Source organism: Budorcas taxicolor, chromosome 13, assembly GCF_023091745.1.
Source record: "Budorcas taxicolor isolate Tak-1 chromosome 13, Takin1.1, whole genome shotgun sequence".
In the NCBI taxonomy this organism is placed as follows: domain Eukaryota; kingdom Metazoa; phylum Chordata; class Mammalia; order Artiodactyla; family Bovidae; genus Budorcas; species Budorcas taxicolor.
In genome coordinates this window covers 2793251-2806142 of record NC_068922.1, presented here as the reverse complement: position 1 = coordinate 2806142, position 12892 = coordinate 2793251, and the positions used below count along the sequence as shown (strand labels likewise).

The following is a 12892-nucleotide window of genomic DNA, read 5'->3' as shown; positions in this document are numbered from 1 at the left end:
GCTCTTTTTTGTACAGTTCTTCTGTGTATTCTTGCCACCTCTTCTTAATATCTTCTGCTTCTGTTAGGCCCATACCATTTCTGTCCTTTGTCGAGCCCATCTTTGCATGAAATATTCCCTTGGTATCTCTAATTTTCTTGAAGAGATCTCTAGTCTTTCCCATTCTGTTGTTGTCCTGTGTTTCTTTCCATTGATCACTGAGGAAGGCTTTCTTATCTCTCTTACATTAAATGGAAGTAGTGGCCTTGAATTTTGATGCGTTTCTTGTTTTGGGTGTATTATATTATTTCATGATTGTATAAAAAGATAGCAGCAGCTAAACATTTGAAAGTCAGTCCTGGTGGGGCCATGAGATTCTTTTTTCAGTAAAATCGGTTGTGCGTTTCCAATGAAAGGGTCTGAGAGCCCCTTCTCTGATATATCCAAGGCCTGTGAATGATAAGATGATTTTGCTTTGAAACTGAAACTTTTGTTATATTTCTACGTTTTGAAGCCAGTATATTTTTAAGATTTATTTTATCGAAATATAGTTGATTTACAATGTTGCCTTAATTTCTGTTATTTGGCCAAGTGGTTCAGTTGTACATGTGGGTATATATGTGTGTGTGTGTATTCTTTTTCATATTCTCTTCCATTGTGGTTTGTCACGATACTGAGTACAGTCCCCTGTGCCAACACAGCAGGACCTTGCTGTTTGTCCATCTTATACACACCCTTTGCATTTGCTGCTCCGAACCCCCCATCTGCCCTCCCCCCCAACCCCCCACCGCCCCCCACCTCCCCCACCCCGCCCTCCCCACAACTACAACTCTGAGTCTGTTTCTTTTTCATAGATAAGTTCATTTGTATCATTTGTTCTAGGTTCCACATATAAGTGATACCATATACGGTATTTGTCTCCCTCTTTCTGACTTACTCCATTAGTATGAAAATCTCTAGGTCCCTCCATCTTGCCCCAAATGTTGAAGCCAGTATTTTTACATGGTTAGTTTGCTGCATTCCTTTCCTTTTCAGATCAAGCTGTCTGACTTTGGTTTCTGTGCTCAAGTTTCCAAAGAGGTGCCGAAGAGGAAATCACTGGTTGGTACACCCTACTGGATGGCACCCGAGGTGATTTCTAGGCTGCCATATGGGACAGAGGTAAGGAGGTGATGGTGGTTGCTGGGGAGTGGGCAGGGTCTGGCTGAGATGCAAGGGTTCTGAGCTCGTTAATGACCCCCGGAGACCAGCTTGATGACTTTCAACTCCACATTCGATTGCCATTCACTAGGCTTTTCACAGAGCAAGCTGTGGCAGAAGAGAGTCTGTCCACCCTTGGGGTGTCACAACAGCATTTACTGAGCAATGTGCTTAGGTCCCAGATGGGCAGTGGGGAAGAGGCACTCCAGCTCTCATCTAACCCCCAGGGCCAGTGCAACCTGAAAAGTGGCTGGAGACTCACAGATGAGCAGGTGTGTTCAGAGGATACAGGGTCAGAGAAAGCTCCACAGATTGGGGTGAATATTTGGGTGAGAAATAATGTTTTCCTGTTGCAAAAAATTATATATGAATATTGAAACATATTTTAAAATATGGCACAATTTCTGTTTGTTCTGGAAAGGAAATAACCTCTTATAATCTATTTTTGTTGTTGCTGACTTTTAAATTTTTTAAAATTGTCTTTCTTATTGAATGATTCTTTAAACTCTACAATTTACAATTTTCAAAAAATTTCACACATATGATTCCATATAATCCCATAGTAACCTTCTGGGGTTTTTTTTAATTCTCCAGTCCCCTTATTGCCCCTCCCTCCTTCCCTCTTCCCACTTGTAACCATAAGTTTGTCCTCTATATCTATTAGTCTGGTTCTTTTTTGTTTTATTCACTGGTTAGTTGCATTTTTTAGATTCCGCACATAATTGATGTCATACAATATTTGTCTTTCTTTGTCTGACTTTCTTCACTTAACATAATACCTTCCAAGTCCATCTGTGTTATTTCAAATGGTAGCATTTCATTCCTTTTTACGACTAATGTTCCGTTGTATATATACCACGTCTTTTTTTATCCGTTCATCTGTTGATGGACACTTAAGCTGCTCCCATACCTGCTCCTAATCTATTAAGGGACAAGGTTTGGATACGTAAAATGAGGGGCAGAAGTGGAGGAGGGCCTTCGGGGGAGGGAACGGTGTGAATAAAGCTCTGAGACACGCACACACAGGGAGGCAAGGAGCACATTTGCCTGGGCACACGGCGTTTCCCCACCCTGTGGTGCAGGAGGCAGTCCTGGGGGGCAGCCAGAGGCGGGGTCATGGGCCAGTGAGCGGAGGACAGCAGCCGGACTGCCGGCAGACTCTCCTTCCCTGGTGTGCTGCCCTTGGATAAGTATGCCTCTTGCTTATCTCACCGTGGTCCCGAGAGCATCAGCTCTCAGTGGAGGTCACTTCTGGGCGAGAGCAGGAATGCAGCTAACTGATAAGAGGTGTAATGAGGAACGAGGGAGCTGCCAGGGTCTGGGAATTTATAGCAGCCCTGGCACCTCATTGCCCTGACTTCCCATTCTTTAACCGGGAAGGATTGCTTGTCATCTCTCTCTTTCCTTTCCTCTAGTCCCTGACAATGGTTTTACAGAATACAGTTTTGTGTACACTGCTTCAGAGTGATAAAACACAAAGGGAAAAACCTAAATACGGCAGCAAAGAACTTAAAAAATCAACTTAATAAAAGAATCAAGATATATTGTGTTGTGCAGCGCAGCTCTTTGGAGTTTGCTATGAATATGCCAAAACCTTTTCTTATTTTTGTATGGTTTAAATGTAATTTTCTTCTCTGTTTGTAACATAAAACTTTGAATGGTTTTCTCATCTGACCTGATGAAAAACAGGATTTTTTTTAAAGGTTCTGAACTTCAGAGTAGTAAGACATTCACATGTACCTAACTGTCAGAATCTTCGCGGAAGTTGCCTTTAAAAAGCAGGCAGGCAAAGACCAGTACCAAACACTCGGTCACTCAACCGTTCAGCCGATAAATCTGAATTGTAGATTTTGAGAAGTTACAAATACCGTATGAATTTATGAATGAGTATGAATCTACTGGGTTCCCTGGCCATCCTCAACCTTTCAGAAAGTTCTCTTTGCCTGAGATAATCACTGTGCCTAACAGGTGGACATCTGGTCCCTTGGGATCATGGTGATCGAGATGATTGATGGTGAGCCCCCCTACTTCAACGAGCCCCCGCTCCAGGCCATGCGGCGGATCCGGGACAGTTTACCTCCAAGAGTGAAGGACCTGCACAAGGTGAGAAGCAACATCCATTGCTGAAATTCTACATCGTTCTTTGATTTCTCCCTCACTCTGAAATGTTAAAGACTGGAAGGAGATCACATCTGGGAGTAGACTCTGGTTTCTAGGCATGGACCTTGTTTTGTTTTTTTTTTAATTTGCATTTTAGTCCCTTTAAAGTGCTCTGTTAGCTTCTGCTGTACAGCATCACGAATCAGCTGTAAGTGTACATGTATCCTCTTCCTCTTGATCGCCCCTCCCACCCCCCACTTGCCCCTCCGGTTCGTCACCGAGCACCAGACTGAGCTCTCTGTGCTGCAGCAGCTTCTCATTAGCTGCCTGTTATGGAATTAGAGTCACTGAGTTCAGGTCTCTGCTCTTCTTGCTCACTCCCTTGGGCAACTAACTCAGTCAGCCCCTCCCTCTCTGAAGCTGCTCTGTGAATGTGGGCACATGAGCTCCCCTCCCATGGGTGGGCGCCTCTCAGCACTGCTGCACTGGGAATTTAAGGCACGCTGGGGGGTGTTCTGATGACGAGGACATCCCAGCCCAAAGCCCCACACTTCCTGACTCTCAGAGGGGTTGCACTCTAGTTGGGGAAGCAGATAACAACCTATACACAATGGATGATCAAAATAATTTTAGAGAGTGGTACATGCCAGGAAATGAATAACATGCTGTGACGTGATTAAGTGGGGCAGGAAAGGATTTGGGAGTTCGTTTTGGCTGAGGGTTGGAGGGTGTCCTGTCAAGGGACTGGAGGCTGATTGGCAAAAAAGAGCAAGTCATGCAAAGATCTGGGATAAAAACATCCCATGTGTAGAGGAGAGCAGTTCGAAGACCCTCAGCCAGGGCAAAGTGAGCAAGGTGAAGGTTGAGGCATGTCAGAGGGTGGACAGGGGCTGGATAGTACAGGGCAGTGAGCAACATGGAGAAGGAAATGGCAACCCACTCCAGTATTCTTGCCTGGAAAATTCCATGGATGGAGGAGCCTGGCGGGCTACAGTCCATGGGGTCGCAAAGAGTCGGACACAACTGAGCGACTTCACCACCAGCGAGCAACATGCTGAGGGAACCAGCGAGGATCTTTCCTGGTTTCCAGGCATCATCAAGTGGAGCCAAGCTCAGAAAATACGATGCTAAGTCAGCAAACCACCACTGTGCGGCCACCAGTGGGCTAGGCTTGCTGAGAGAGCTGTTTCCGCAGATTAGCCCTAAAAATACCAACCATCCCACTACCCCCCAGATACTAAGAGGGAGAGAATTGTTTGTGACAGCATCCCCTCTTCCCTCATCCTTACCCCTTAGGGAAGAGCCCCTGGAGAATCACTCATGTAGCCTGGGTGGACCTGCAACAAAGCGGGGAAGCTGCTTGAATTGAACAAGAGCGTGAAAATTTTACAACATTGGACAGGTTAAATAATGCGCTGTTCTCAGTAGTGTCTGAATCTTTGTGACCCCCTGGATTGTAGCCCACCAGGCTCCTCTGTTCATGGGATTTCCCAGGCAAGAATGCTGGAGTGGGTTGCATACCCTCCTCCCGGAGATCTTCTCAACCCAGGGAAACTGGGTAGGAGTATGGAATATATAAGAGTGTGTGTGTGTGTGTGTGTGTGTGTGTGTGTGTGTGTGTGTGTGTGTGTTTTAAAGAACTACTGTAAAACATATGCTTTTTATGTACTTGAGTGTACACAAGCTATACTGCAAAAAAGTAAATTACGATAAACTAAAGGACAAATGCTATCTGTTGTCACATTCCTTAGGGAAATTTGTTTCCCTTCAAGAAAGGAATTCCAGGAACTTCCCTGGCAGTCCAGTGGTTAAGACTTCCCTTCCAGTGCAGGGATTGTGGGTTTGATCCCTGACCTGGGAGCTAAGATTCTATAAGCCTTGAGGCCAAAAAAATAAAAAGGCTTACGGCAGAAGCAATATTGTAACCAATTCAATAAAGACTTGAACACTGGTCCACATTTTTAAAAAAGTCTTTAAAAAAAAAAAAAAGGGATTGCACAAAGCCTAGATGGCTGCGTGGTTAGAAAAATGAACAAATAAAACTCATTCCATGTTTATAACACTGTTCATCAAATGTGTGTGGCCAGCATCTGCACATAGTGGGTGCACCGTAAGAGCTGCTGTTGTCTCTCATTTAGTACGTATCTTTGTTGTGCCATCATTTACCCCTAGTATTTCAGGTTTGAAAAAGATAAGGAAAACAGCGTGTGTTAAGAAAGGCGATGCCTGCGTTTGCTCGCATGGGCTCTTTCTTCAAGCTGACTTTCTGGACTTTGGCGTTGTGGGCAGAAGGGTTTCCCGGGAGTTTGCTGGGAGGCCACGCGGGGGGCCTGGGTCAGCCGGCTCGAGTCCTCAGGAGGCCGGCCTCTGTCTCCGCAGGTCTCCTCAGTACTGCGGGCCTTCCTAGACCTGATGCTGGTGCGGGAGCCCGCTCGGAGGGCCACAGCGGAGGAGCTCCTCAGACACCCGTTCCTGAAACTGGCGGGGCCGCCGTCCTGCATCGTGCCTCTCATGAGGCAGTACCGGCATCACTGAGCGGAAGAGTCACAGAGGTGACGATGCGAGAACAGGTCAGGAGAATGCAAGGACCCGGAGAACATGCAGCGGGCCTGCGAGCCCAGACCAGCTGACTGGTGGGACCGTGTGGCGACCGGCGGGGCTCGGCAGACCAGGGCGTCCTCTTGTGTCTTCAACAGGCGTCCCTCCACTGACAGCTGGCACGGTCGTTTGGGACATGGCTTTAATGAGTCATTATTATATTTTTCAGCCTTTCATCCAGCAAATCAGAAGGACTCCGTACAAACTCCGTTATGGTATATCCTAGCCACATGCAGGGTAACGCATAGGATTTTCTATATTGAAAGAATACTTTTCTGGCAAAAAAAAAAAGAAAGGAAAACAAAAAGCACTTTTTTCTTAATGGTAGCAGTGTAATGTATTTTGCAATGAATTTGTAATTTTTCTGTACGATAGTTTTGATAATTTATAGTACTTTGATGTCACGTAGCCATTGTATCAGTTGAAGTAATACCTGTTTACTAGCAAGAGTTTGAAAAAAGTCTTTCCTACTTTTTTATCCCTTTCAGAGAACCAACGATTCTTTAGGAACTTTGAATACTGAATGACTCTCAATCACCGTCAGCTTTAGTAGAATATCTTTCTTATCTTAACAAGTGTCTTATGTGATGGAAGAAGACTTCAGAGTGATGGTGATGGGGGTGGGTGCACATTTCATTTATCCAGCCAAAAATAATGCAGTGAAATTTGAGCCACGATATACCACCAAACAGAGAAGGCAATGGCACCCCACTCCAGTACTCTTGCCTGGAAAATCCTATGGACGGAAGAGCCTGGTAGGCTGCAGTCCATGGGGTCGCTAACGGATACGACTGAGCAACTTCATTTTCACTTTTCACTTTCATGCATTGGAGAAGGAAATGGCAACCCACTCCAGTAATCTTGCCTGGAGAATCCCAGGGACGGGGGAGCCTGGTGGGCTGCCATCTGTAGGGTTGCACAGAGTCAGCCATGACTGAAGTGACTTAGCATAGCATAGCATTAGCATACCACCAAAAATATTCCTTGGGAGAAAACTAAATATTTTGAAAAGTCACATTTTCCTTCAAACCTATTAGTAGTAGTAGTAAACCATCTTTTGCACGGCAGTATGTTCCCCCGGTACCTTCTCTTAAATGAATATGACATCCCCTTGTGGCCAAATTTCCCCTCCAAGGAGCAATTTCAGTTCTAGGATGGTTTGATGTATCTGTGGGAGGTGCTGAACTCCATATTTTGCTCCTTCGCCATCTTGATTCAGCACCCCAGGGCTAGGGTCATTTGGACTTCATTCCTGAATTGAATGTTTCAAGAAGACTGTGAGAATTCTAGTCTCACAGAAGGAAAAGAGAGAGAACAGGGCAAGATGTTTGGTTTTGTTTGTCACTGTTTTTAAAGCTCTGTATGCTAGCACACCAAACTCTTGTCTGTGCTTACCTTTGTACCGCAGTATTCATTGCTATTGTTTCTGTACCGTACTGGAAGTCTGGACTCTAGAGGATGCATTAGGAAAAGGGGATTTTTCCCAGGTGTGATCTGAATTCAGTTGTGACCATGTTATGTGTTTCTGACATAGGAGAGTTGTGCTGCTGACTAGATCTTCTTGAATGTTGATAAACATGAATGACTACTACAATACATTTTGTGTTGCTTGTTGGAAGAATTTGCATGTTAACTGTAGGCCAATATAGATTTGCCTTTAAAACTCTGGAAAAGCTACATAGTCATCATTAGTTTCTATTAATTCTGCATCAAACAAAAGCCATTTGTTACCAAACTGGAAAACCAGAGGCTTTTCTTAATGACTTCACATACTGTAACAAACATGAATTTAAAATTTTGAAAATGCTCTGGCTACTCTCAGCCTAATTAAGAATGTTTGTAATTAATAGGTTGCTAATTATTTATTATAGCTAAAAAGGAAAAAAAGGCATAAAATGACTTTCTGCTGTTTAGATTTTCAGTTTTTCGCTAAACTGGAAATGCCTCATCATAAGTAGGATCTATAATTTTTTTCATAAAACACAACACACTCAATGTTTTATGTAAAATGTTAAAATATTAATATAAGGATGTAAGAATGAAAATAATCTAAATCCAGAAAATGGCAGATATGGGAGAGATTGTATTCACTTAACCAGGACTATGAAGAAGTAGAAAGGAAGCAAACAGAAAATCTTTTTTTAACCAGAGCAAATATTACAAACCATTGCAGAAAATAGTGGATTTTGGATTCCAAACATTTTCGACAGTGTAATGGAGATTTTTCTGTAATTTTCTTATCACTGGGTCTTTTTTAAAGTCTTCATTGAGTTTACCAAAAGTTACTGTAGCTTAAAAGGTTTTGCGAGCACTAACTATTGGCAGAAACTGCTCTTGCAAATAAAAATAAATGTTTGCCTTTTTTTCCACTGTGTCATTGGAAACTCTAGTGATTTCCTGAATTTGTTTCTTGAGTGACAAGAATGATGTCTTTATGACCTTGGGGAATGCAAATGAGTTGCTATAAAATTATATGTAAAATCACATTGACATGAACCACAGATAAACATTCCTATCCCCAGAGGTTACAAACATTGTAAGGCAAGAATGCAGATACTGCTATGAAGAAAAAAAAAATTAATTCTGAAAGGCCAAATTCAAGGAAAGCTAGATTCATGGCCAAAGATTCTTACTCTACCTCTCTTGTTCAAAAGATGCTGGACTAATCTAAATGTTTTTACCCAAAACAGATATAGTCAGGAGGCTGTTCTGGATCAGAGAAGCTCTCTGGGAGACTGAAAGTGAGTGTCGGGACCCCTCCTCCACTTGGTGACAGGGGAGATGTTAACATTTATCCCATGAAGCTGGGGGGGATGCTGATACATAAAGAGTTCATTTCTCATCTGGAAATTTCAGAAAGTGAAAACCCTCAAGACATACATAGCCTGAGACTCAGGATGAGACCTCTGGATAGTATATATTGTGTGCCTGGGAAGAGAAAGATGGAAGCAACCTTCCCCAGGCAGGTCCCTGAAACCCTTGGTGGGCATAGAAGACACCCATTTCCTCTGGCTCCAATGGTGCGTGGAGAGGAGCAGGGAGCATGGCAAGCGCTTAACTAAGAAATGGGATGGTGCCCAACTTGGCGAGGGCACTGGAGGCATGCACCATGGGGGGATCAAAGGGAAATACTTTTCCTTGTTTCCCCATTTTTTGTTTGTTTTGTTTTTGACTGTGTTGTCTTTGTTGCCACGCATGGGCTCCCTCTAGTTGGGGCTGGCGGGGCCACTCTTTAGGTGCAGGGCACAGGCTTCTCGTTGTGGTGGCCTCAGCAGTTGCAGCATGCAGGTGTTGCAGCTCGCAGGCTCTGGAGCATGGCCTGAATAGCTGTGGCACGCGGGCTTAGTTGCCCCATGGCATGTGGAATCATCCTGGACTGGAGATCGAACCTGTGTCCCCTGTACTGGCAATTGGGTTCTTAACCACTGAACCACCAGGGAAAGCCACAGCTGCTTTTCTACAGTGTGCAGGAGTTGGGGAGGAGCTGAATATTACTCTAAAACCACAGATATCATCTACACCATGACCACTCCAAAAGAAGAGGCTGTCTTCAGGCGGATACAAATGAGATTCAGGAATCTCACCTTCCTCCAACCGCATCTCCAGGCAGCGGATTGCAGCCAGCTGGGTTACTGAACGCTCCCCTCCTGATGGCTCCCCACAAGTTTGAGCCAGGAGTTCATAAGAGATTTGATTTGGGGGAGGGACTCAGAAGAAAGAAAGAATAAGAAAGTGCACCAGGTTTCCTGCCACTACCTATGCCTTGCTACTTCTGTCTCTTTCTCCGATGCAAGCTTAACCCGAGCAAAGGAAAGGGGTGTTATTTTGAATTCGAATGAGATTGTCTTCTTTAATGGCTTAGACAGATAGGATCAGGCTGAGTTATTGTTGTGTTCCCTATATCCACTGGGAAGAACACACTCAGTAGCAATTACTAGAAAAATAAAATCATTCCATGAAGTTATCAACTCAGTAAGTTCAGACTCTGGTCAAATCGATCCAGTGACTATCACTGGGTCATCAAAGAAACGGTAATGAGATTTCAGGCAGAGAGAAGATGGATTTGGTCTGAAGCAGGTACAAAACGTACAAGCAGGAGGAGCTCTGTGAAAGGGAGATGAAATAGCACTCGTCCAGACTGTGCAGCAAACCCGTCAACAGAAGTCTTGAAATGTGTGTACTCTGAATCAAGAGAACAGATGACCTTAGTGTGGATTCTGACAGGAGAATCTCAGACAAAGACACACCTACAACTACTTCCTGAGAGATGACCCCAGGAAGCTCACTTGACATGGGGAGTGTGGAGATGAGACCAGGAGGGACAGAGGTTTGAAAAACAGGTGTGTATTGATGAATAGTTCACCCCTATGGGTACCTGGGGCTCTGTCCCACCAGAGACCTTCTGGGAGAGATGCTCCAGAATCATCCTTCTAGGAGCAAGGAGGCTAAGAGTTTTTATCCACCATCTCCTATCCCTCGCTGCTTGAGAGCTGCTTCTGGGGCATCATCCCCCAGAATTTCCATCTTGCCCTATGTATGGAGAACGCTTGTTCCCTCTGACAAAGAGGGAGGGAGACACAGAAAGCCCTGGGCATGTACAGAAATCATCAGCAAACAAGCTCCAGGAAGGGCCAAGGGAACGTGGGTGCGACCCTGCCAACATCTACATAAATAGATCTGATGAAGGACGAAAAGGGGACTTGAGAAAGCTGAAGGGTTCCTGATTTCTGGGTCAAAATACACTATTTTAAAAGCAAAGAGATTCCTTATCCTGGAATTTTTACCCACATGGCAAATGCTTTGATGTTTATGCCCCATCATCATTGACAGTATTTTGAAAAAAATTAAAGGTAAAAAGTATGGCAAGGTCATGTACAGACCACCTTAACAGAGCCTAACCAAGTCCCAACTGCTTGGTTGATGACACTACATGAATCATACCTGAATAGACCACACACACACACACACACACACACTGTTCAGTTTCATAAGGGCAGGGATTTTTGCCTATTTTGTTTACTAATGTGTCCTCAACACTCAGATCAGGGTCTACAAAACACAAACTAGTGCTAACAAATAATTGTCATTTCATTTGGCACATGAGCCTTTGTAACTCCTTCCCCAGCACACAGCCTGACAGATTCTGTCACTTTATATATTTATGTATTTATTTTTGCAGAAGTATAGTTGATTTGCTTCTTCCAGCCCAGCGTTCTCATGATGTACTCTGCATATAAATTAAATAAGCAGGGTGGCAATATGCAGCCTTGATGTACTCCTTTTCCTATTTGGAACCAGTCTGTTGTTCCATGTCCAGTTCTAACTGTTGCTTCCTGACCTGCATATAGAGCACGTCAGGTGGTCTGGTATTCCCATCTCTTTCAGAATTTTCCACAGTTTATTGTGATCCACACAGTCAAAGGCTTTGGCATAGTCAATAAAGTAGAAATAGATGTTTTTCTGGAACTTTCTTGCTTTTTTGATCCAGCAGATTTGGCAATTTGATCTCTGGTTCCTCTGCCTTTGCTAAAACCAGCTTGAACATCTGGAAGTTCATGGTTCACGTATTGCTGAAGCCTGGCTTGGAGAACTTTGAGCATTACTTTACTAGCCTGTGAGATGAGTGCAATTGTGTGGTAGTTGGAGCATCCTTTGGCATTGCCTTTCTTTGGGACTGGAATGAAAACTGACCTTTTCCAGTCCTGGGGCCACTGCTGAGTTTTCCAAATTTGCTGGCATATTGAGTGCAGCACTTTCACAGCATCGTGTTTCAGGATTTGAAAGAGCTCCACTGGAATTTCATCACCTCCACTAGCTTTGTTCATAATGATGCTTTCCAAGGCCCACTTGACTTCAAATTCCAGGATGTCTGGTTCTAGGTGAGTGATCATATCATCATGATTATCTGGGTCGTGAAGATCTTTTTTGTACAGTTCTGTGTATTCTTGCCACCTCTTCCTAATATCTTCTGCTTCTGTTAGGTCCATACCATTTCTGTCCTTTATTGAGCCCATCTTTGCATGAAATGTTCCCTTGTTGTTTTCCTCTATTTCTTTGCATTGATCACTGAGGAAGGCTTTCTTATCTCTTCTTGCTAATCTTTGGAACTCTGCATTCAGATGCTTATATCTTTCCTTTTCTCCTTTGCTTTTCACTTCTCTTCTTTTCACAGCTATTTGTAAGGCCTCCCCAGACAGCCATTTTGCTTTTTTGCATTTCTTTTCCATCGGGATGGTCTTGATACATGTCTCCTGTACAATGTCATAAACCACAGTCCATAGTTCATCAGGCACTCTATCTATCAGATCTAGTCCCTTAAATCTATTTCTCACTTCCACTGTATAATTACAAGGGATTTGATTTAGGTCATATCTGAATGGTCTAGTGGTTTTCCCTACTTTCTTCAATTTAAGTCTGAATTTGGCAACAAGGAGCTCATGATCTGAACCACAGTCAGCTCCCAGTCTTGTTTTTGCTGCCTGTATAGAGCTTCTCTACCTTTGGCTGCAAAGAATATAATCAATCTGATTTCGGTGTTGACCATCTGGTGATGTCCATGTGTAGAGTCTTCTCTTGTGTTGTTGGAAGAGGGTGTTTGCTACGACCAGTGTGTTCTCTTGGCAAAACTCTATTAGCCTTTGCCCTGCTTCATTTTGTATTCCAAGGCCAAATTTGCCTGTTACTCCGGGCAAACTTATATGCAGAGTACATCATGAGAAACGCTGGACTGGAAGAAGCACAAGCTGGAATCAAGATTGCCGGGAGAAATATCAATAACCTCAGATATGCAGATGACACCACCCTTATAGCAGAAAGTGAAGAGGAACTAAAAAGCCTCTTGATGAGAGTGAAAGAGGAGAGCGAAAAAGTTGGCTTAAAGCTCACCATTCACAAAACGAAGATCATGGCATCTGGTCCCATCACTTCACGGAAAATAGATGGGGAAACAGTGGAAACAGTATCAGACTTTATATTTTGGGGCTCCAAAATCACTGCAGATGATGACTGAAGCCAT

General features: G+C 43.8%; 1 protein-coding gene across 1 annotated transcript in view; it reads left to right on the top strand.

Annotated features, from left to right (window-relative positions):
* Positions 1-5814, top strand: part of PAK5 (p21 (RAC1) activated kinase 5) — a 116164-nt gene extending 110350 nt beyond the window's left edge. Inside the window, exons 6-8 of the mRNA XM_052651091.1 lie at positions 1015-1140; positions 3148-3282; positions 5659-5814. Coding sequence (XP_052507051.1) covers positions 1015-1140; positions 3148-3282; positions 5659-5814 — 417 coding nt within the window. The remainder of the gene's footprint in view (positions 1-1014; positions 1141-3147; positions 3283-5658) is intronic.
* Positions 5815-12892: the final 7078 nt, after the last annotated feature.